Raw genomic sequence first — 25,348 nt, forward strand, 5'->3', positions numbered from 1 at the left:
GCGGGATCGAATCCCGGCCACGGCGGCCGCATTTCGATGGGGGCGAAATGCGAAAACACCCGTGTACTTAGATTTCGGTGCACGTTAAAGAACCCCTGGTGGTCGAAATTTCCGGAGTCCCCCACTACGGCGTGCCTCATAATCAGAAAGTGGTTTTGGCACGTAAAACCCCACAATTTTTTTTAAATCATGCATAATCAGTGTGTAACATCATATCAGGTGTAGAGTTTTCACGGTTTTCGTGACGTTGCGTGACAGAAAGGTGAAGTGGGGGTTTGGGTACGGGCTAGGTTGGTATTCTATTGCAAAAATCACTTACAGCGTGTCACTAGACGGAGGGACCAGAAGAACGACGAATACAAGCGCTGACTTACAAATGATTTTTATTTTGAGTAACACGCATATATTCCAACCAAGACATCAAGACAACTCCCCCCCCCCAAAAGCACAAAACCGGCATGAGTATGCATTCAAAATTCAAAGGAACCATGACCGCCTCCTTAAGATGTACGAGCGCGCATGTGCGACCTCAGAAAATCAAGTTCTTTATCTGTTAATGCAATTGACGGCGTACTAACCGAGTCACCTTCAGTAATCCTGCTATGGGGCTGTGGCCTAGTCAAGCTGTTCTGAAAAACAGCTTTTTGTCACAGTCCTTCTTTCTGTATCACTGACAGAATGAAAATAAAGATTGATTGATTGATTGATCGATAGATCGCTGCTGTTTCAATGATAAGTCTAGTGTTTTCATTAGGATGCCTAGCTAAGATACTGTTTTTTTTTCTTCTAACAGTGAAGTACAGCCGCATTGTGCACAATGAACACTTAGAAACCCTTCCCGCCCTTTGCGTCCTTTGCGCACTTTATTGCTATGTTCTTGCAATCTAACATTTAGACATCTACCTGTTGGTCCTATATAAGACCGACCGCATTTCAGGGGTATCTTGTACATACAACTACGCCTTTCGAACAATCCGTATGCTTTTTTCTGTGATTGATACTGCAAGACCTACGTTCTTTAGCAACAGGATTAGTTCTAACGCAAAGGTGTGCAAGTTTTCTAGGTGCAGAGAAAACATCGACACTTGCTCTTTGTCTTACTAAGTTTGTGGGAGATACCATGAACGTACGGGATAACAGCTGTTTTGTTTCTTTGATCATGTACCTGAGACTCATTGCTGTGAGGATCATTGCTTGACCTACTACGCAACTTCTCCGCGAGACTGAGAAAAGAAGGTTGCTAATGCACTAATATTTGCCTAATGCACTAACAAAATCCTGCTATCATTTGATAGAACCTAGTTTCAGTTCGCAGATCGCTCGGTTGAGGGCGGCAGGATATCCTAGCAACCTTCTTGTCTCAGTCTCGAAGTTGCGTAGTAGGTTAAGCACTGATCCTCACAGCATTGAGCCTCAGGTACATGATCGAAGAAACAAAACAGCTGTTATCCCGTACGTCCATGGGGCCTCTAACAAACTTAATAGGACAAAGAGCAGGTATCGATGTTGTTTTCTCTGCACCTAGAAAACTTGCACAGGTTTGCGTTAGAACTAATCCTGCTGCTAACGAACGTAGGTCTTGCAATATCAATCACAGAAAAAAGTATACAGATTGTTCGAAAGGTGTAGTATTCAAGATACCTCTGAAATGCGGTCGGTCTTACATAGGACAGACAGGTAGATGTCTAAATGTTAGATTGCAAGAACATAGCAATAAAGTGGGCAAAGGGCGGGAAAGGTTCCTAGGTGTTCATTGTCCACAATTGCGACTGTTTTCCGTTGTTTGAAAAAACCAGTATCTTAGCTAGGCATCCTAATGAAGACACTAGACTTATCATTGAAGCAGCAGCGATCGCTGAAGGTGACCCGGTTGGCAAGCCGTCAATTGCATTAACAGATAAAGCACTTGCTTTTCTGAGGTCGCACAGGCGCGCTCGTTCATCTTAAGGAGGCGGTCATGGTTCCTTTGAATTTTGAATGCATACTCATGCCGATTTCGTGCTTGGGGGGGAGGGGGTGCTTTTGTCTTGGTGTCTTGGTATATATGCGTGTTACTCAAAATAAAGATAAGTTGGAAGTCAGCGCTTGTCTTCGTTGTTTTTCTGGTCCCTCTGTCTATGTACGCGCTGTAAGTGATATTTGAAGTTGGGGTGGCCCAAAACGTTTTTGACGAATCCTGGAGGGCTGATTACAGAAATCGAATAGAAACGGTTTAGAATAGTTTTACGTTATAGCACCCAAGGGGTCGTATCCTCAGTCGATCACTTTTCGGGGATACCTTTACATTCGAGCGACCTCGCATGACAGCATCGGACGCATCAGCGTCCAAGAGTGACCGCATTCTTGGCAAGCGCGCTGTCTTAGCACAGTGCCATAGAACACTGTCGCCTGTGGGCGCCGGCGTGTCCTGTGCTAGTCACGTGAAGTCTTGCGAAAGTGGAAACATCCCCGAAAGGGTGGTTGACCGAGAATATGGCGCCAGGTTTGGGCATAAGAAAACAAATGTGACGGCCATTTCCTCCAGCAACACACAATCACGAGGAGGTGCCTGTCTGATAGAACAATCAACAAGAAGGGCTTCCTACGGAGCGACCTTCGTAGGCGTCAGTGACAGGATAGCGTGAAAAAATCCTGACAACTATCAGGATTCAGCGAGGTTGAACGTGAGTGGCTATAGGTAATGCGTCGCACTTACGCGTGGCGGTGCCCCGCCATCCCCGAGGAGCCCTGGCCAAGCACGGGTCCTTGGGATTGTAAGGGGCGGCGGACGGCCGCGGCTCGTAGGCGGCTGGCTCGTAGGCGCCAGCCAGCCCGTTCTGGTAGGCAGCCGGTTCGGGGACCCCCTTGGCTTCAGCGGCGCGGATCACACTTTCAACGACCTCTTCGGGACGCACCATGGCGAAAGCTTTCTCGCAGCTGCCAATGGGAGACTCCAGCGCCGCCTCCCAGGGACTTTTGACCAGCTGCGGACAAGCAGGAAACACAGATTCGTTCCATTTCTGTTTCTTGTGACTGCCTTTTTTTACTTTGTTTTGTTTAATAAGTGATGGTAACTCCTTCCGAGCTTTTGCACCATCTATAGTTTAGCGGCAGAATTTCTCCATAACTAATGCGCTGTAGTAATTTAAAGCCTGATCGTTTCGAACGTGCCAGTCGCCGTGATCGCTGAACAAAACTTCGTCAAGTATTTCCTTATGGACATATCGCAGCTGACCAATGGAAGAATGTACAATATTTGTCAAATGTTTCGGAGCCACACAGTGAATGACAAGGTCTTCTATTGTTTTTATTATTATTATTATTATTGTTACTATTATGCGAAAAAGAGCAGCCATCACCATTATAGTGGGACTACATTGCTTTCGTTTATTTTCATTAAAAAAAGACAAGATGTGTCATCGGGCTGTTTTGCAGGGCTGCTGTAACATGATTGGTGTTTTGAAGATACGGAGAGGGAGAAACATTGTCCATCCCGGACTTAATCTCTGGGGATTTCAATCGACAAGTGTTCAAGAAGGGATGTATTCTGTAAGAGTCCACCTAGTGTGCATGTCCATTTGGTCGGCTGTTGAAGGTCTGATTGGCTGGGCTGCGCTGCGCATCCTCGGCAGCGAGGCGCCACAGCCAATCAGCACTTCAGCAGCAGACGAAATGGACATGTTTACTAGGTGCCCAGGTGCCCCAGTACGCAGTTCCATGACAGGTCCGCTTGAGCGTGCAGTGGCTTAGAAAGTTTAGCAATGCTATAATTCAAACAAAAAATGAGTAAGTGACATCGCAAATGATATAAAGCTAACAATATAGAGCACATTAGAGTTCAGAGGCACAGAGCGCTTCGAACAGATGCACCACCGAGATCAACACAAAAGAGGACCTGGTATTGCTCATAGCATGAAATCTGCGTACAACAATATACACGTCGTACAAATAATGCAAAAACAACAAATCGGAATGAACTAAAATACAGTGTATGTATAGCGCAAATACTCGCACATTTCATCATCATCATCATCAGCCTAGTTACGCCCACTGCAGGGCAAAGGCCTCTCCCATACTTCTCCAACTGCCCCGGTCATGTACTAATTGTGGCCATGTTGTCCCTGCAAACGTCTTAATGTCATCTGCCCACCTAACTTTCTGCCGCCCCCTGCTACGCTTCCCTTCTCTTGGAATCCAGTCCGTAGCTCTTAGTGACCATCGGTTATCTTCCCTCCTCATTACATGTCCGGCCCATGCCCATTTCTTTTTCTTGATTTCAACTAAGATGTCGTTTACCCGCGTTTGTTGCCTCACCCAATCTGCTCTTTTCTTATCCCTTAACGTTACACCCATCATTCTTCTTTCCATAGCTCGTTGCGTCGTTCTCAATTTCAGCAGAACCCTTTTCGTAAGCCTCCAGGTTTCTGCCCCATATGTGAGTACTGGTAACACACAGCTGTTGTACACTTTCCTTTTGAGGGATAGTGGCAACCTACTGTTCATGATTTGAGAATGCCTGCCAAACGCACCCCAACCCATTCTTATTCTTCTGGTTATTTCAGTCTCATGATCCGGATCCGTGGTCACTACCTGCCCTAAGTAGATGTATTCCCTTACCACTTCCAGTGTTTCGCTACCTATCGTAAACTGCTGTTCTCTTCCGAGACTGTTAAACAGTACTTTAGTTTTCTGCAGATTAATTTTCAGACCCACCCTTCTGCTTTGTCTCTCCAGGTCAGTGAGCATGCATTGCAATTGGTCTCCTGAGTTACTAAGCAAGGCAATATCATCAGCGAATCGCAAGTTGCTAAGGTATTCTCCATCAACTTTTATCCCCAATTCTTCCCACTCCAGGCCTCTGAATACCTCCTGTAAACATGCTGTGAATAGCATTGGAGATATCGTATCTCCCTGTCTGACGCCTTTCCTTATAGGGATTTTGTTGCTTTCTTTGTGGAGGACTACGGTGGCTGTGGAGCCGCTATAGATATCTTCCAGTATTTTTACATATGGCTCATCTACACCCTGATTCCGTAATGCCTCCATGACTGCTGAGGTTTCGACTGAATCAAACGCTTTCTCGTAATCAATGAAAGCTATATATAAGGGTTGGTTATATTCTGCACATTTCTCTATCACTTGATTGATAGTGTGAATATGGTCTATTGTTGAGTAGCCTTTACGGAATCCTGTCTGGTCCTTTGGTTGACAGAAGTCTAAGGTGTTCCTGATTCTATTTGCGATTACCTTAGTAAATACTTTGTAGGCAACGGACAGTAAGCTGATCGGTCTATAATTTTTCAAGTCTTTGGCGTCCCCTTTCTTATGGATTAGGATTATGTTAGCGTTCTTCCAAGATTCCGGTACGCTCGAGGTTATGAGGCATTGCGTATACAGGGTGGCCAGTTTCTCTAGAACAATCTGACCACCATCCTTCAACAAATCTGCTGTTAACTGATCCTCCCCCGCTGCCTTCCCCCTTTGCATAGCTCCTAAGGCTTTCTTTACTTCTTCTGGCGTTACCTGTGGGATTTCGAATTCCTCTAGGCTATTCTCTCTTCCACTATCGTCGTGGGTGCCACTGGTACTGTATAAATCTCTATAGAACTCCTCAGCCACTTGTACTATCTCGTCCATATTAGTAACGATATTGCCGGCTTTGTCTCTTAACGCACACATCTGATTCTTGCCTATTCCTAGTTTCTTCTTCACTGTTTTTAGGCTTCCTCCTTTCCTGAGAGCCTGTTCAATTCTATCCATATTATAGTTCCTGATGTCCGCTGTCTTACGCTTGTTGATTAACTTAGAAAGTTCTGCCAGTTCTATTCTAGCTGTAGGATTAGAGGCTTTCATACATTGGCGTTTCTTGATCAGATCTTTCGTCTCCTGCGATAGCTTACTGGTTTCCTGCCTAACGGCGTTACCACCGACTTCTATTGCGCACTCCTTGATGATGCCCATGAGATTGTCGTTCATTGCTTCAACACTAAGGTCCTCTTCCTGAGTTAAAGCCGAATACCTGTTCTGTAGTTTGATCCGGAATTCCTCTAGTTTCCCTCTTACCGCTAACTCATTGATTGGCTTCTTGTGTACCAGTTTCTTTCGTTCCCTCCTCAAGTCTAGGCTAATTCGAGTTCTTACCATCCTGTGGTCACTGCAGCGTACCTTGCCGAGCACGTCTACATCTTGAATGATGCCAGGGTTCGCGCAGAGTATGAAGTCGATTTCATTTCTAGTCTCACCATTCGGGCTCCTCCACGTCCACTTTCGGCTAACCCGCTTGCGGAAAAAGGTATTCATTATACGCATATTATTCTGTTCTGCAAACTCTACTAATAATTCTCCTCTGCTATTCCTAGAGCCTATGCCATATTCCCCCACTGACTTGTCTCCAGCCTGCTTCTTGCCTACCCTGGCATTGAAGTCGCCCATCAGTATAGTGTATTTTGTTTTGACTTTACCCATCGCCGATTCTACGTCTTCATAAAAGCTTTCGACTTCCTGGTCATCATGACTAGATGTAGGAGCGTAGACCTGTACAACCTTCATTTTGCACCTCTTATTAAGTTTCACAACAAGACATGCCACCCTCTCGTTAATGCTATAGAATTCCTGTATGTTACCAGCTATTTCCTTATTAATCAGGAATCCGACTCCTAGTTCTCGTCTCTCCGCTAAGCCCCGGTAACACAGTACATGCCCGCTTTTTAGCACTGTATATGCTTCTTTTGTCCTCCTAACCTCACTGAGTCCTATTATATCCCATTTACTACCCTCTAATTCCTCCAATAACACTGCTAGACTCGCCTCACTAGATAGCGTTCTAACGTTAAACGTTGCCAGGTTCAGATTCCAATGGCGGCCTGTCCGGAGCCAGGTATTCTTAGCACCCTCTGCAGCGTCACAGATCTGACCGCCGCCGTGGTCAGTTGCTTCGCGGCTGCTGGGGACTGAGGGCCGGGGTTCGATTGTTGTATTCATATAGGAGGTTGTGGCCAAGTACTGCACCAGGGTGGCCAATCCTGCTCTGGTGAGAGAGTGCGTTACCGGTTCTGGTCACCGGGATCAGGCCGCACTCCAGGCCTGTTTGTGCAATTTTCTCAACACACGGTTTTTTTTTTTTGTATTTTCCGGTGGAGAATAGCGCGGCACCGGGATTTGAATCACGGTCCTCTTGCACTGGAGACGGATACTCTACCGTCCCCGTAGGAGTTAAATTAAAAATTAATTTATGGGGTTTTACGTGACAAAACCACTTTCTGATTATGCACGCCGTAGTGGAGGACTCCGAAAATTTCGACCACCTGGGGTTCTTTAACGTGCACTTAATTCTAAGTACACGGGTGTTTTCGCATTTCGCCCCCATCGAAATGCGGCCGCCGTGGTCGGGGTCCGATCCCGCGACCTCGTGCTCAGCAGTCTAACACCATAACCACTGAGCAACCACGGCGGGTCCCGCAGGAGTTGTACGCCTCATTTAACCTACAGTGGTGCCCTACTTGGTCAGTCAAGGTGGACCAATCTGAGCTCGGTTATACCGCATGTATGGCACTCGGCTAGAGAACCTCGTATTTATGACCTGCACATGTGAGGCCTTACATATTTGAAGATATATATCTATTTTTTTTTTTTTTTTTTTTTAGGAGGGTTCCCGTACAGTGATAAAATAAAGGAAAAGACATTAAAAGAAAGAAAAAAAAAAAAGAAAGAAAAAGGGGCGGAAAAAAAAAACGGAACATAACAGGTGATTTGAACTCGTGACCCTTCGATGTTGCCCGGAAAGATAGCTCAGTCGGTTGGTTCGTCAGGCCCCAGGCTACTTTCAAGCGCCACAGCTCCTCCTCTGAGACTCACACTTACGTGGAAAGAGACTCATGTTGTGTTGTCAGAGACTCACTGCAGCGCCGTGGTTTTAAAGCGCACCCGTGGTAGAGAAACGGAATGCGATATAAGCGTGCGTAGCCATGATACGCACACGACAAACTGCCTTAAAATATTTAGACTTGAGGGAAAGCTTCGTTAGCAAACGATAGCACGGCAATCAGCACTCGAATATAATTATAACCCTAATACTAATTGTAAATATTCATCTCATCTATGGGATCTAATGCGCGCGCTGTTTCTTTGTCTCTGCGTGTAGTAGTTGAGAGAGCCAGTTTAAGGGCGGAGAAGAAGAAAGAAAAGAAAAGCAAAAACTGCAGCGCCGTGGTTTTAAAGCGCAGCCGTGGTAGAGAAACGGAATGCGATATAAGCGTGCGTAGCCACGATACGCACACGACAAACTGCCTTAAAATATTTAGACTTGAGGGAAAGCTTCGTTAGCAAACGATAGCACGGCAATCAGCACTCGAATATAATTTTAACCCTAATACTAATTGTAAATATTCATCTCATCTATGGGATCTAATGCGCGCGCTGTTGCTTTGTCTCTGCGTGTAGTAGTTGAGAGAGCCAGTTTAAGGGCAGAGTAGTTGGAAGGCATACTTTCTAGGAAAAATGGCCGCTCAAGGAGAAGAGCGAACTCGAGCGGCTTTAGAGGCTAGGAAAACTGCCTTAAAATATTTAGACTTGAGGGAAAGCTTCGTTAACAAACTATAACACGGCAATCAGCACTCGAATACGACGAGAGAAATTACTGAGACGTGGAAAATTCCCTTGAAAAAAATCTGGTTTGCTAGACAAATGCTCGTATGTATTGGACCTCTTAAAAGATGAGGGGTGAAATATGCGCTCACCGAGAGGGCATCTTCAGCGCGAGACATCCACAAGGCACCTTACAGAGATGTGGAGAGCTTCGCGGCCGGAACGAAGCATCCCTTCTCCGCCGGCCAAGAGGGGGAAACGTGCTTTCCGATCGCTCAAGGTTGCGCGGACAACGCATAGCTCTAGCGTCTAGGAAGAGCTTAACCAGGTGCGATGGCGGCACGCATAGCGTGGGAAGCTAGCCGCCAGAATAACTATACCAAGGACTGCTGCTGATGAGGGCGAAGTACCTTCGTGTAATTATAATAACCCTAATAGGACTACTTTCGAAAAAAAAAAAAAAAAAAAAAAAAAAGGAAACGGCCCAGAGGGCTATACTACGAGAGCTATGACTGATAGTTTTCTATATATATATATATATATATATATATTCATCTCATCTATGGGATCGCATTCGCGCGCTGTTTCTTTGTCTCTGCGTGTAGTACAGTTAAGAGAGCCAGTTTAAGGGCGGAGAAGAAGAAAGAAGAGAAAAGCAAAAACTGCAGCGCCGTGGTTTTAAAGCGCACCCGTGGTAGAGAAACGGAATGCGATATAAGCGTGCGTAGCCATGATACGCACACGACAAACTGCCTTAAAATATTTAGACTTGAGGGAAAGCTTCGTTAGCAAACGATAGCACGGCAATCAGCACTCGAATATAATTATAACCCTAATACTAATTGTAAATATTCATCTCATCTATGGGATCTAATGCGCGCGCTGTTTCTTTGTCTCTGCGTGTAGTAGTTGAGAGAGCCAGTTTAAGGGCGGAGAAGAAGGAAGAAAAGAAAAGCAAAAACTGCAGCGCCGTGGTTTTAAAGCGCAGCCGTGGTAGAGAAACGGAATGCGATATAAGCGTGCGTAGCCACGATACGCACACGACAAACTGCCTTAAAATATTTAGACTTGAGGGAAAGCTTCGTTAGCAAACGATAGCACGGCAATCAGCACTCGAATATAATTTTAACCCTAATACTAATTGTAAATATTCATCTCATCTATGGGATCTAATGCGCGCGCTGTTGCTTTGTCTCTGCGTGTAGTAGTTGAGAGAGCCAGTTTAAGGGCAGAGTAGTTGGAAGGCATACTTTCTAGGAAAAATGGCCGCTCAAGGAGAAGAGCGAACTCGAGCGGCTTTAGAGGCTAGGAAAACTGCCTTAAAATATTTAGACTTGAGGGAAAGCTTCGTTAACAAACTATAACACGGCAATCAGCACTCGAATACGACGAGAGAAATTACTGAGACGTGGAAAATTCCCTTGAAAAAAATCTGGTTTGCTAGACAAATGCTCGTATGTATTGGACCTCTTAAAAGATGAGGGGTGAAATATGCGCTCACCGAGAGGGCATCTTCAGCGCGAGACATCCACAAGGCACCTTACAGAGATGTGGAGAGCTTCGCGGCCGGAACGAAGCATCCCTTCTCCGCCGGCCAAGAGGGGGAAACGTGCTTTCCGATCGCTCAAGGTTGCGCGGACAACGCATAGCTCTAGCGTCTAGGAAGAGCTTAACCAGGTGCGATGGCGGCACGCATAGCGTGGGAAGCTAGCCGCCAGAATAACTATACCAAGGACTGCTGCTGATGAGGGCGAAGTACCTTCGTGTAATTATAATAACCCTAATAGGACTACTTTCGAAAAAAAAAAAAAAAAAGGAAACGGCCCAGAGGGCTATACTACGAGAGCTATGACTGATAGTTTTCTATATATATATATATATATATATATATATTCATCTCATCTATGGGATCGCATTCGCGCGCTGTTTCTTTGTCTCTGCGTGTAGTACAGTTAAGAGAGCCAGTTTAAGGGCGGAGAAGAAGAAAGAAGAGAAAAGCAAAAACTGCAGCGCCGTGGTTTTAAAGCGCACCCGTGGTAGAGAAACGGAATGCGATATAAGCGTGCGTAGCCATGATACGCACACGACAAACTGCCTTAAAATATTTAGACTTGAGGGAAAGCTTCGTTAGCAAACGATAGCACGGCAATCAGCACTCGAATATAATTATAACCCTAATACTAATTGTAAATATTCATCTCATCTATGGGATCTAATGCGCGCGCTGTTTCTTTGTCTCTGCGTGTAGTAGTTGAGAGAGCCAGTTTAAGGGCGGAGAAGAAGAAAGAAAAGAAAAGCAAAAACTGCAGCGCCGTGGTTTTAAAGCGCAGCCGTGGTAGAGAAACGGAATGCGATATAAGCGTGCGTAGCCACGATATTCACACGACAAACTGCCTTAAAATATTTAGACTTGAGGGAAAGCTTCGTTAGCAAACGATAGCACGGCAATCAGCACTCGAATATAATTTTAACCCTAATACTAATTGTAAATATTCATCTCATCTATGGGATCTAATGCGCGCGCTGTTGCTTTGTCTCTGCGTGTAGTAGTTGAGAGAGCCAGTTTAAGGGCAGAGTAGTTGGAAGGCATACTTTCTAGGAAAAATGGCCGCTCAAGGAGAAGAGTGAACTCGAGCGGCTTTAGAGGCTAGGAAAACTGCCTTAAAATATTTAGACTTGAGGGAAAGCTTCGTTAACAAACTATAACACGGCAATCAGCACTCGAATACGACGAGAGAAATTACTGAGACGTGGAAAATTCCCTTGAAAAAAATCTGGTTTGCTAGACAAATGCTCGTATGTATTGGACCTCTTAAAAGATGAGGGGTGAAATATGCGCTCACCGAGAGGGCATCTTCAGCGCGAGACATCCACAAGGCACCTTACAGAGATGTGGAGAGCTTCGCGGCCGGAACGAAGCATCCCTTCTCCGCCGGCCAAGAGGGGGAAACGTGCTTTCCGATCGCTCAAGGTTGCGCGGACAACGCATAGCTCTAGCGTCTAGGAAGAGCTTAACCAGGTGCGATGGCGGCACGCATAGCGTGGGAAGCTAGCCGCCAGAATAACTATACCAAGGACTGCTGCTGATGAGGGCGAAGTACCTTCGTGTAATTATAATAACCCTAATAGGACTACTTTCGAAAAAAAAAAAGGAAACGGCCCAGAGGGCTATACTACGAGAGCTATGACTGATAGTTTTCTATATATATATATATATATATATATATTCATCTCATCTATGGGATCGCATTCGCGCGCTGTTTCTTTGTCTCTGCGTGTAGTACAGTTAAGAGAGCCAGTTTAAGGGCGGAGAAGAAGAAAGAAGAGAAAAGCAAAAACTGCAGCGCCGTGGTTTTAAAGCGCACCCGTGGTAGAGAAACGGAATGCGATATAAGCGTGCGTAGCCATGATACGCACACGACAAACTGCCTTAAAATATTTAGACTTGAGGGAAAGCTTCGTTAGCAAACGATAGCACGGCAATCAGCACTCGAATATAATTATAACCCTAATACTAATTGTAAATATTCATCTCATCTATGGGATCTAATGCGCGCGCTGTTTCTTTGTCTCTGCGTGTAGTAGTTGAGAGAGCCAGTTTAAGGGCGGAGAAGAAGAAAGAAAAGAAAAGCAAAAACTGCAGCGCCGTGGTTTTAAAGCGCAGCCGTGGTAGAGAAACGGAATGCGATATAAGCGTGCGTAGCCACGATACGCACACGACAAACTGCCTTAAAATATTTAGACTTGAGGGAAAGCTTCGTTAGCAAACGATAGCACGGCAATCAGCACTCGAATATAATTTTAACCCTAATACTAATTGTAAATATTCATCTCATCTATGGGATCTAATGCGCGCGCTGTTGCTTTGTCTCTGCGTGTAGTAGTTGAGAGAGCCAGTTTAAGGGCAGAGTAGTTGGAAGGCATACTTTCTAGGAAAAATGGCCGCTCAAGGAGAAGAGCGAACTCGAGCGGCTTTAGAGGCTAGGAAAACTGCCTTAAAATATTTAGACTTGAGGGAAAGCTTCGTTAACAAACTATAACACGGCAATCAGCACTCGAATACGACGAGAGAAATTACTGAGACGTGGAAAATTCCCTTGAAAAAAATCTGGTTTGCTAGACAAATGCTCGTATGTATTGGACCTCTTAAAAGATGAGGGGTGAAATATGCGCTCACCGAGAGGGCATCTTCAGCGCGAGACATCCACAAGGCACCTTACAGAGATGTGGAGAGCTTCGCGGCCGGAACGAAGCATCCCTTCTCCGCCGGCCAAGAGGGGGAAACGTGCTTTCCGATCGCTCAAGGTTGCGCGGACAACGCATAGCTCTAGCGTCTAGGAAGAGCTTAACCAGGTGCGATGGCGGCACGCATAGCGTGGGAAGCTAGCCGCCAGAATAACTATACCAAGGACTGCTGCTGATGAGGGCGAAGTACCTTCGTGTAATTATAATAACCCTAATAGGACTACTTTCGAAAAAAAAAAAAGGAAACGGCCCAGAGGGCTATACTACGAGAGCTATGACTGATAGTTTTCTATATATATATATATATATATATATATATATTCATCTCATCTATGGGATCGCATTCGCGCGCTGTTTCTTTGTCTCTGCGTGTAGTACAGTTAAGAGAGCCAGTTTAAGGGCGGAGAAGAAGAAAGAAGAGAAAAGCAAAAACTGCAGCGCCGTGGTTTTAAAGCGCACCCGTGGTAGAGAAACGGAATGCGATATAAGCGTGCGTAGCCATGATACGCACACGACAAACTGCCTTAAAATATTTAGACTTGAGGGAAAGCTTCGTTAGCAAACGATAGCACGGCAATCAGCACTCGAATATAATTATAACCCTAATACTAATTGTAAATATTCATCTCATCTATGGGATCTAATGCGCGCGCTGTTTCTTTGTCTCTGCGTGTAGTAGTTGAGAGAGCCAGTTTAAGGGCGGAGAAGAAGAAAGAAAAGAAAAGCAAAAACTGCAGCGCCGTGGTTTTAAAGCGCAGCCGTGGTAGAGAAACGGAATGCGATATAAGCGTGCGTAGCCACGATACGCACACGACAAACTGCCTTAAAATATTTAGACTTGAGGGAAAGCTTCGTTAGCAAACGATAGCACGGCAATCAGCACTCGAATATAATTTTAACCCTAATACTAATTGTAAATATTCATCTCATCTATGGGATCTAATGCGCGCGCTGTTGCTTTGTCTCTGCGTGTAGTAGTTGAGAGAGCCAGTTTAAGGGCAGAGTAGTTGGAAGGCATACTTTCTAGGAAAAATGGCCGCTCAAGGAGAAGAGCGAACTCGAGCGGCTTTAGAGGCTAGGAAAACTGCCTTAAAATATTTAGACTTGAGGGAAAGCTTCGTTAACAAACTATAACACGGCAATCAGCACTCGAATACGACGAGAGAAATTACTGAGACGTGGAAAATTCCCTTGAAAAAAATCTGGTTTGCTAGACAAATGCTCGTATGTATTGGACCTCTTAAAAGATGAGGGGTGAAATATGCGCTCACCGAGAGGGCATCTTCAGCGCGAGACATCCACAAGGCACCTTACAGAGATGTGGAGAGCTTCGCGGCCGGAACGAAGCATCCCTTCTCCGCCGGCCAAGAGGGGGAAACGTGCTTTCCGATCGCTCAAGGTTGCGCGGACAACGCATAGCTCTAGCGTCTAGGAAGAGCTTAACGAGGTGCGATGGCGGCACGCATAGCGTGGGAAGCTAGCCGCCAGAATAACTATACCAAGGACTGCTGCTGATGAGGGCGAAGTACCTTCGTGTAATTATAATAACCCTAATAGGACTACTTTCGAAAAAAAAAAAAAAAGGAAACGGCCCAGAGGGCTATACTACGAGAGCTATGACTGATAGTTTTCTATATATATATATATATATATATATATATATATTCATCTCATCTATGGGATCGCATTCGCGCTCTGTTTCTTTGTCTCTGCGTGTAGTACAGTTAAGAGAGCCAGTTTAAGGGCGGAGAAGAAGAAAGAAGAGAAAAGCAAAAACTGCAGCGCCGTGGTTTTAAAGCGCACCCGTGGTAGAGAAACGGAATGCGATATAAGCGTGCGTAGCCATGATACGCACACGACAAACTGCCTTAAAATATTTAGACTTGAGGGAAAGCTTCGTTAGCAAACGATAGCACGGCAATCAGCACTCGAATATAATTATAACCCTAATACTAATTGTAAATATTCATCTCATCTATGGGATCTAATGCGCGCGCTGTTTCTTTGTCTCTGCGTGTAGTAGTTGAGAGAGCCAGTTTAAGGGCGGAGAAGAAGAAAGAAAAGAAAAGCAAAAACTGCAGCGCCGTGGTTTTAAAGCGCAGCCGTGGTAGAGAAACGGAATGCGATATAAGCGTGCGTAGCCACGATACGCACACGACAAACTGCCTTAAAATATTTAGACTTGAGGGAAAGCTTCGTTAGCAAACGATAGCACGGCAATCAGCACTCGAATATAATTTTAACCCTAATACTAATTGTAAATATTCATCTCATCTATGGGATCTAATGCGCGCGCTGTTGCTTTGTCTCTGCGTGTAGTAGTTGAGAGAGCCAGTTTAAGGGCAGAGTAGTTGGAAGGCATACTTTCTAGGAAAAATGGCCGCTCAAGGAGAAGAGCGAACTCGAGCGGCTTTAGAGGCTAGGAAAACTGCCTTAAAATATTTAGACTTGAGGGAAAGCTTCGTTAACAAACTATAACACGGCAATCAGCACTCGAATACGACGAGAGAAATTACTGAGACGTGGAAAATTCCCTTGAAAAAAATCTGGTTTGCTAGACAAATGCTCGTATGTATTGGACCTCTTAAAAGATGAGGGGTGAAATATGCGCTCACATTTATTAAATACTAAATATACAGAACGTTTAAGTAAAAAAAAAGCAGGTGCACAGCAGATGAATGCACCAACTCTATAGAGGCAACAGCAAAAAACGGCTCTATATTGTTGACCAGCTTCGTGAACCACTGAGAATGTTTTTTTTTTTGCGATGAGAATTAAAAGATAGTGAACTATATATGAAAATACTGATTTAAACGCAAGAACTTTATTGCTGGAGTTGTAGAACATATTTAGAAACGCCCAATCTATATATATTTTTTTTTCGTTCAGACAGCTGCTGTGGCTTATATGTTTCCGGGTCCCCGAGAAAACGCGCGATATCTAAATGAAGCCCCGGAAGCACCACGCAACGACGCGCTTTCGCGCAGCGACATTAGTGTCATTTAACTTGAACACTGTGTTACACGTAGACTGAACGCATGAAAAAGGTGATTTCGAGGCGACGACTCAAAACCTTTGTCTCGTATGCATCGATATTCGCTGGCACAGCTCTTTCGCACTTTCACAACACGCGGTCTAAACCGAAAATGATAATGCAGCCTCACGAGCTATTGCTATATCATGCGGTCACATCACTTCAGCAGGCAAGTTACTGTGGCAAAAGCGGAGGCCAGTGCCGTGGCCTCGAATCCATCGCCTTCGATTAAGACTAGGTGTATCCTAGTCTTAATCCTAACCCGCCGTGGTTGCTTAGTGGCTATGGTGTTCGGCTGCTAAGCACGGGGTCGCGGGATGGAGTCCCGGCCACGGTGGCCGCATTCCGATGGGGGCGAAGTGCGAAAACGCCGTGTACTTCGATTTAGGTGCACGTTAAGGAACCCTATAGGTGGTCCACATTATTACGGTTCCTTACTACGGCGTGCCTCATAATCATATCGCGGTTTTGGCACGTAAAACCCCGTAATTTCGTAATTTATTTATTAGGTGTATACCCTGTCGGGCCGCAGCAGCGATCCATTCTTAGATAATTCGTTAGAAGCATGTTTGAGCGCCATAACGCGGAAGCACACAAGCGTCTAGAGACGTGGTACTTTTTGAGATCTCGCGCGATTTCTGTGGAACTCGACACGGGGAAGAAAGAAAACTACTGTCTTCGTGGAAATAGATTGTTAGTGTTTCTGAATACGCTCTTGAATATCTTATGCGTCGAATTTTATATTTAGGGTCGACAGACGAAGTAGTGAATTATAGCTCAATGCAAAAAATAAAAAATAAAAATAAAATAAAAGTGTGTTGCTGAAGAGGACAGTGAACAATGTGCTGGTTATGTTCATGTAGCGCGTGCCGGCATTTTTCGAGGTTTGGCGCAAGTTAGCCAAAATACTATTTATGCTGAATTCGGTGAGGAGTGAAGCGCACGTTTTTGCACTCATCTTGTTGACCACGGTGCTAATACCTTGTCCAACTATACAGTGCCATTGCACCAGTTGGTGCCTTGGTTCGTCGTGGTGACGTCAAGGAGGTGACGGCCACCTTCGCACTCACCCTGAGCCGGGGGTTGACCAGTGACTCCTTGAAACGATCTACGGGTGTCTTGATGGGCGTGCGGATGGGAGCCACCGGCTGGTGCGGCTCCGGCCAGCGGTCTCCCAGCTGGGCCTTGATGCGCTCCACGTCTACCACCCAGTCTTCAGACTTCTTCTTGCGCTTGGCGAACATGGCGGCTCCCTTACCGCACGGCGAATTTAAGTCTTTCACCAGATCGAGGCACACCTCCGGACTGATGGCGTTGTGCTCGACGATGCTGATGCCCGTCGAGCGCAGCGTGTTGGCGTCTTGTAGGTGCCTTGGGTCTAGGATAAGTTTCAGTTTCGGGGGACCCTGCGTGTAGGAAGTTTAGCAAAAGTTGTAATGCAAGACTACATAGGCCTCTCATGGGAATGCGATGGAAAGCCGTCGCTCTAGCATAGTTGAAAAACCGGCACGTCGACACTCTAGACAGACGAAACAAAGGGGTATAGTTTCCTTAGTAGCGAATCGGATTCAATATTATTACATGAACCTCTTCAAATGACGTATTTGTTTTATTTGCGAGGCTGTTCATCCTTTCTTCCTCACGAAGGAGTGAGCTGAGGTTAAGAATAGTCTTGGCCAGTTTCCGCCTGCGCCGCCCGCGACATCGGTATCGTTGGTTTACGACCCTAAAATGACGCCGTCAAAAAGCGCGAGCACAGAGTACGGCAAGAAAGCTACCTATAGAGATGTAGAGGCTCCTAGTACACGTTCATGAAAGCGCTGTTCTCATTGATAGCAGTTTATGGAGTCACTGGGCGAGTGAAATTTCAGAGAAGATGGGTTTAATTTTATTTGCTTCTCGTTTAAACTTCTAGGTTGAATTTCTTTCCCTTTGCGCGCACACTCGGGGCCGTACAAAGAATAATTCGAAACATAATGATTTACAGTTGAAATAACGTCGCAGGGCCCTAACCGCATTAGGGCCCATCTAAGCAGCGCTGCAAGGCCTTTACTCGAACGTAACTTAGGTGCGTGACGCGACATTGACACTTGTACGATATTGTATGCAGATGCCTCGGTTCTAACTACAGCTGTGCTTTTAATAATAGCCTGTTATATTGAAGTCGGACATAAATCGCGCGAGGAAAGCTGTCTTCTTTTCAGGGCATCAGGTTCACGAATCGTATCGGCACAGGCATGACAACGTAACACATGTTCGTATTCAACTGAAAGAAAACCACGAGAATACCGACAAATTAAACGCGCCTCGTTAGCGTGTCGCCCATCTACACAATATGCTATGTGGACCTTCTTCTTTAAAAAAAAAATACTTCTCAGGGTCCTTCAACCTGCATACATACAACAGGAGTCATAGACGAAATAGCAACGACAAGAATGGCATCGAAACAAAATGTTGAAGACAGACAAAGTGCTCTCCTGTTCTTTGTCGTCTTTCGCACTGATGAGGGCCGCTTCGCATTCTTTGAACCAACCTTGCTTATCTTGTACGGCACAGTCGCTGGATCTGGTGTTGCAAGTTCCTCCCTGGACGTTTCTGTGCCAGACAGAGTCGCCTCAGAATCTGAGTAGTCGGGAGCTGTCGGAAAGAGGCAGCGAGAACAAGTACAATCACACACTTGCTCAGCCATGGACGTTATATATCTGCAGTATAGGTTAGTTCTTGTTCGCCATTTACTCGAAGGTTGTAAGGTAACAAAATCATAAAAAAGAAAGGCAGAAGGTTACCTTCTCGTTCAAACAACAAATGCGACGACTGACGCGGCCCTGTGGCTCGCTAAGCTCGAACCCGCTGTGGTCGGTACTCGAGCTGCGAGACCCGAAGACCCCATACGCGAAAGCGAAGCGCAGATTATATATCAGCATCCACGTTGTAGCATCTATAAGAATCTAAATGATAGAAACGTCTTCCGGTGTTACGTCCAACTTTTCTTTTTCGCAAGTGCATGTACAATATACCTTCTGCACATGGTCTCTCAAATCTGGTAGTGTTCGTGTTATTTTTGCTTCTTTTTCATATTACGGCAGTACGCGCATATGCGAACTCACTGAAAATAGTTCCAAAACAATAGGCACCATTCATACCGAAAAGATTATTTCAGTTGTATACTTAATTAATTCAGTGAGTTTGACGAGTAATCAGCGTGTGGTTTCTGCCCGGTACTCATCGGCAAACGTGTACTTACGAGAGAGAGAGGCTAGTCAATGCAAACTGGATGCTTACTTCGCGGAAAGGTTAGCGTGTTGCTCTAGACACAAACGATGACAAGTTAAATCATACACACAGGGAATACCACAGGAACACAGCATGCACAAGACCCACCCCAACCCACAAAAATAGTTGCAAAAATGCATGAATTGAGTGTTACTGAGTGTCAGCTACCGCAAAACTTTTGGTAATATCGCTAACCTACGACCGCCAAGCTATCTTTAGCACCATCAATAGCAAACGGCAGTAAACTATTGTACTACTATCGATACTTTCTTTTTTGAACTCCAGTAATGCTACCTATAGTGCCTTTGATGCTACAAATCTATCGATACTATCGATAGATTTTTTACCTATAGTTTTGCATCATAATAGTACATTGGCCACTATGCAGCTTACGTGCTGCCTGTTAGAGCTATGTAGAAAAACATGGGGTTTCGGAACAAACCCCGCGTGAACGGCGAGTAGGTAGACAGCGACGTTGTACCAGAAACGCACGCACGCACGCAAGAATTTGTGGGGCTCATGTTATACCAGCGGTGCTGACAGGGGCGATCGTGCAACCGAGGGGATGAAATAGGCCAGCTAAACGAGTGAGGTCAGGTTTTTCGCGTAACGAAATCTCGGGCAGTGGGGAAGCCGTTTCTTTCACTCCCACATACCATAAGAGTGTACATTACGCGTTGGCTAACTCTTTATTTGCATGTCCTGTCGCCATCAATCGAGGCCTGGGGCCCTATAACGTAAAACTATTCCAATATGTTTTTATTACAATCTCCTGACGTCAAATGTGCGTAACCGCCAACGCAAGCACCGGGCGGTCACCCGCAGGGTTGTCTGAACAGACCAATAAAGCGCTCTCCTCGTTCATAGGAGGTCAGTTTCGTTTGCTTGAAAAACGAATAGCATTGCCTACACTGAGCGGCTTGTCTTATCTAATTGGCTGACAAGAGGCGAGGAGCACGCTCAAGGGGAGAGGGATTTGATAGGGCCGTGCCACTGCACTGAAAGTCGATAACCGGATGAAGAAGGTGGTGCCGGCGTCTGCGATTGGTCCGCTTTCCCTTACTTAGCTTGCGGTGGCTAGTCGAAAATCGCGACGGCATGCAACGGAAGCTTAAGAATGACGCTAAAACGGATCCTCAGCAAAGAAGAGTTGGCAGAACGAGGTCGTAAACGTGCCGAAAGTGCTTCGAAAAGGTTACACGGCCACGCAAAACGTTTTATTATTCGCAAATAAATCCATGCTCTCCGGCAGGTGCGAGTACCCAGCGCTTGAGCGATCGGCGGCAGCCATCTTTTATTCCTTTCGGAACGGGGCAACCTGCGGCTTTTCAGAAGAAAATTCAGTTTTGTTCGGCATATTAATGCATCTTTAATGCGTACACGTCACTTTGACGCGGGAAGTTCTTGCGGTTTTGTGACGTCGCGTGACAGGCAGGTGAAGTGGGTGCAGCCCGAAAACTTTTGACCAATAGCCGGGGGCTAATAACGAAAAGACGTCGAATAAGAAATAACAATTTTTCTTTTTTCGGTCAACTCATGCACAATCAGTGTGTACACGTCATATCAGATGGGGAGCTATCGCGGTTTTCGTGACGTCGCGTGACAGACAGGTGAAGTGGGGGGTGGTCCAAAAACGTTTTTGACCAATCGCGGGGGGCTGATTACAGAATTGGAATAGAAAAGTTTGGAATAGTTTTACGTTATAGCACCCCTGGTAACCTAATCTAATATGCCGACTATAACAGACAGGCGTTATTCTCCAAAACCAAGGACGCTATACAGTTATGTGGTTTATTTCGCACTACAATCGGTTCCTTTATACTGTGATGAACAACAACAACAACAACAACAACAACAACAACAACAACAACGACGACGACGACGACGACGACGACGACAACAACAACAACAAAAGCGGGTTGGGTTGATTAAACACCTCCCTAGGCTCAAGAGAGGCCTACCTTCCCAGGCAATAATGACAATAATAACTGCGACAACACTATCAAAAAATTTTGAGGTCGTTGTAAAAATGCACAAGCCTTCGTTATTAGCCCTGGGAGCGATAGATAATGATATGTCAGGAGAATGAAGAACAGCCCGCCTTTACCAGGCGTAAAATGAAGAAGTTGAAGTCAGTGAGCGTGCTGGACTATCCTTTCTTCATTTCCTCACCGCGGTCAAACCTACAGGGTGTTTCACTTAACTTGAGCCAAACTTAATGTGCAAATGCTACGTAGCTGGACAGAACCAATGTAATATTGTTTGCCGTCGCTTGGAGACACTCAGATGATTTTTTTGCATTCTGCCTAATTAAGGACGAATCAGAAAGTCCTTGCCTCTATTTTTTTTGCTAAATTACGGCTGTAAATGCGAAGACAACATATCGATTTCCAGTGGTGGACCTTTCTTGGACCGGCCCGGCCATATCTCGGCGGCACGGCGCTGCTGTCAGTCGTTGAAAATGGCGGTTATGTTTCACACGTCAACGTCGTATGAGCGACGAAGTGTGATTCGTTTTTTGTGGAGCGAACGCCCATCGAAATTCACAGGGAAATGCAGCCTACGTATCGGGGAAGGTGTCTCGCTTTGAGGAGTGTGAGGTGGTGGTGTTTGGATTCACGTGCAACGATGAAGCCAAGACAGCAGTACGATGGTTGTTCCACAGTCAGCCGGATGAATTCTTTCAAATTTAGTGCAGCGATGGGACAAATGTCTGAACCGGTGTGGGGACTATGTGGAAAGATAGTCTAAGGTACGTACAATAGTACGTATATTTGTAATTACCTGTATGTGCCTTATTTTGGCTAATAAAGAATAAGGGCAAAGACTTTCTGGTTCGCCCTCGTAAATAATTAGTCTTAATTGATTAATCAACTTCTTTATTATTATAGTTAGATGAAAAGTGTCAATGAGAAAATTGCAGAACAGCGTGAAAATCTCCCAATACAGCTTTCTGTTGCTCAGTAGGTGCTACATGAAACTGTTTTTCTGAGCGTGAAAGCAGCCCGCGAATACACGCAAAGTGCCTCAAGCGGTGAAGTCGCGCGGCAATTTCGCGTGTATTCGCGGGCTTCATTTTCCGACAGCAGTTTGTTAAGTACGTTATCAAAGGCATAGATGAAATCCGAAACGTTAGAACCTGGTTACCTATAAACACAACCGAGAACAAACCTTTTAGTGCTGCATGCCTCGAAGGGCTCGTTAGTTCCCACCCATACCGTTTCGCAGCAATCGACGTGAAAGTTTAAATCATTTCGGCGAGTGTAACTGATGCGGGGAGAAAGAAAGATGGCAGCCCCACCATGCCTACTGTTTAAACGGTGACAGCATTCAGGACTGTAAGAATGGAACCCATACATGTTACTATCATCGCTAGAAAGCCACGTTTAGGAAACACAAATGAAAGAGAAATCGTGATCAAGCGAAGATAAAAAATTATTTATCCCCTCGTGATTCTTTCGTAGACTGCGTGTGTTAAAATGAATCAGTGAAGGATTATTGTGACAAAGTAAAGAACGAAGTTCACAAGAATACGTAAGGGACATTGCGATGAAAAAGCGACCCGGCACGTGTAATCAGCACAATAGGCGCTCTTACGTGAATATGCGCAGATCCGACTCGGCTGAAATTCGGAACACCCTGCTCTCACTAGCTTTCCACGCTTTGATCTGGCTGTTTTCAGTCCAGAGGTGCTGCCACTTTTTAGCCTTCTTCAAGGCAAGTGCTTTGGCAAACAGCATTTTTTTACTGATTGTCAGGTGGTCGTTCACGTAAACAGCCGTGTCGTTTGTGTCAGAAAACCCACGGTGGCTCACACGGAGCCGGGCCTTGCGGGCCCTCTTTACAAATTCAGACTACGGCCGGCCCACTACGAATAGGGAGCGAGTGTGATTGCTAAATTAGACCGGGGACTTCCATAAGCTGTATCATTAGTTGTGACACTATTGACAAAATGACGCCATTGCATTTGTCAACGTCATTTCTGTGTCCTAGTGGCCCATACACCTTCAGCAATTCGCACAAGGCGTTTCACATACCCCACTGCGGCTGCGTCCCAGATTCATCCTGCCCGATTTTTTCATGTTACCGTAATAAGTTGACTATTAAAAGAGAAACTGAAGGTCAAAGGTTGAATTTCGCACTGAAACACCAACGCCGGCACGTCAGTGCGGCGTTGGAAATCAGTGCAGCGTCACTGATGTTTTTTTTTTTTTTGCTGTTGTGGTTGGGTAAGTGTCGTGAAAACTTGCCAAGTTCTGTATTTGGCCCTTTTAAAATGCAACTTAGTCCATCTTTGCCGATAAAGAATTAACTAGGCCCGAATAGACGCCGTCAGTACCCATGACGCCACGGCGCGCGTGATCGTCAATGCAGCGTCTGCAGCTGCCGTTCGCTTTTGCGTCTCCTACCAACGCTCTGCTCGCGGCTTTCTTAGTATTGCAAAAGGACAATCTACTAACGCAGCTGAAGTCAATTGTCTCGACCCTTTAAGTGAAGAAAAATGGGGATAAGACTCTTTAGAGCGCCCTTTCGAAAATTTCAAATACACTGCTCATCAAGGAAGTAAAATAGAGAAAAGAAGGACAAAGCAAAATTAAAATTGCCATACTGCACACATTAACACAGGCGACTAGCACATTCTGATCGGGAAACAAACCTTCATGGACCCACTTGTGGGAGCGTTTGACCCTCTTGAAGAACATGTTGGCGCCCCGAGATTTCCTGTTGGTGTCCGCCGAGAGAGAGTCTGCGATTTTGCGAGCTAGTTCTACTTGTTCTTCTACAGTGGGGTAAATGCAGTTAGGCTCCTCGTAGAAGCTCGATGAAGAGAACGTTTTTTCTGCAAGGAGAAAAAGGGCTTTGTGACATCGAGTACAGTAGTGCGCAAAACAGGTCGCATTAGTCTTGCAGCAACGTGATGTCTTGCGCAACGTCTTTGTTTTTATTTCACATGAGGAACAAACCACTCTTCCTTCACTTCTCCCACTTCCTCCCCCACCCCCCTCCCACCCCCACCCTAAAGCGAGCAAAGAAACAAACAAAAAAGAAGAAAAAAACACGGCACTTTAGGCTTGGGGAAGTTGCGTTTCTGGAAATGGCGCGCGTTTATTACGGAGTGCTCCCATTAACGCAATTTTACCTTCAGCCGCTGAGAGAGGGCTGCGACTGCAATACGAAGATAAGTGGTGCAGAACCGACAGAAATACGCTGTTTTTGTTGTTCTTGTTGGATTTCTACAAGTTTTGTTAATTTACTAAAGTGAAATTAGTTTTGTGGTAAGTTTTGTTGCGCATGAATACAACCATGTAAGTACATTGTATGCCCGTCGACGGACATTTTTGAGCAGAGGTGAAGCTTCTGATGCTCTCGTATTGTGGAAAGCTTCCCTTTTTACTTCACTGTTTTGTGCACTATATTCATCTTATGCAGCTGTGCAAAATTTTCACACGCCTATAACAGATATGATAGACGCCCAGAAGGCGCGTTTCTTTCACAAGTTGCGCGTATATGCCAGGAGAAAAACATTTACGCAGGGCTCTATGAAAGAGGCCGAAGTGCTTCTCCCACCAGCGATGCTTATTCATGAAGCTTATTTAGTAATTAGGCCGAAGACCTCGCACCAGATTAGATCGGGCTGACTGCGGTAAGTAGTCACAGCAGTAACCTTTGATAATGGGTTTTCCCGCGCCATCTGATACTGTGTTATAATATATACTATGTACGTTGCTGCACATAGCTTTGTTATTTCACAAATACGCGCAGTAGAAACGTTCTGCGCTGCTCTGTGATCATACTCGACTTTTCCCCCATTAAAGCGCGGGAAGCATCACTATCGCTTTCAGTTATACAACATTGTCTGACGTTTTGCAGCAACAAGAAAAAAAAAGTAGAAATAAATAAAAGACGTGGTGCGTATATAGTACTCATTTTCTTTCAAGTCCTGGCGCCCTGATTTTGAATACGGTGTTTCGTCATCCGCGCTGTCAGAGGTACGCTTCTACCCATACCGCACAAAGGTATGAAAAAGAAAAGAAGGAGACGTGGGTCACTGAGGGGTGGCCGGCCTTACTCCTGTGGAGGCTGAGCGGGTGCACGTCCATCGCGGAGTTCTGCGTAGGCGGCTCGTAGAACTTGGGCAGCAGCAGCAGCCCCGTGGGGCTCAGCAGCGGACTGTCCTGCGAACTTCCGGCGTGCTGCGCCGGGTGCCCACTGGCTTCCTGCACATGCACGGGG

The 25,348-nt window shown here is 45.6% G+C and overlaps 1 protein-coding gene across 1 annotated transcript in view; it reads right to left on the minus strand.

The window, feature by feature from the left end:
* Positions 1–25,348, minus strand: part of LOC126547692 (uncharacterized) — a 130,308-nt gene that overhangs the window by 5,550 nt on the left and 99,410 nt on the right. Inside the window, exons 6-10 of the mRNA XM_050195639.3 lie at positions 25,185–25,332; positions 23,772–23,954; positions 18,375–18,478; positions 16,912–17,247; positions 2,696–2,963 (exon numbers count right to left, since the gene is read on the minus strand). Coding sequence (XP_050051596.1) covers positions 2,696–2,963; positions 16,912–17,247; positions 18,375–18,478; positions 23,772–23,954; positions 25,185–25,332 — 1,039 coding nt within the window. The remainder of the gene's footprint in view (positions 1–2,695; positions 2,964–16,911; positions 17,248–18,374; positions 18,479–23,771; positions 23,955–25,184; positions 25,333–25,348) is intronic.

This window comes from Dermacentor andersoni, chromosome 1, assembly GCF_023375885.2.
Source record: "Dermacentor andersoni chromosome 1, qqDerAnde1_hic_scaffold, whole genome shotgun sequence".
Taxonomy (NCBI): domain Eukaryota; kingdom Metazoa; phylum Arthropoda; class Arachnida; order Ixodida; family Ixodidae; genus Dermacentor; species Dermacentor andersoni.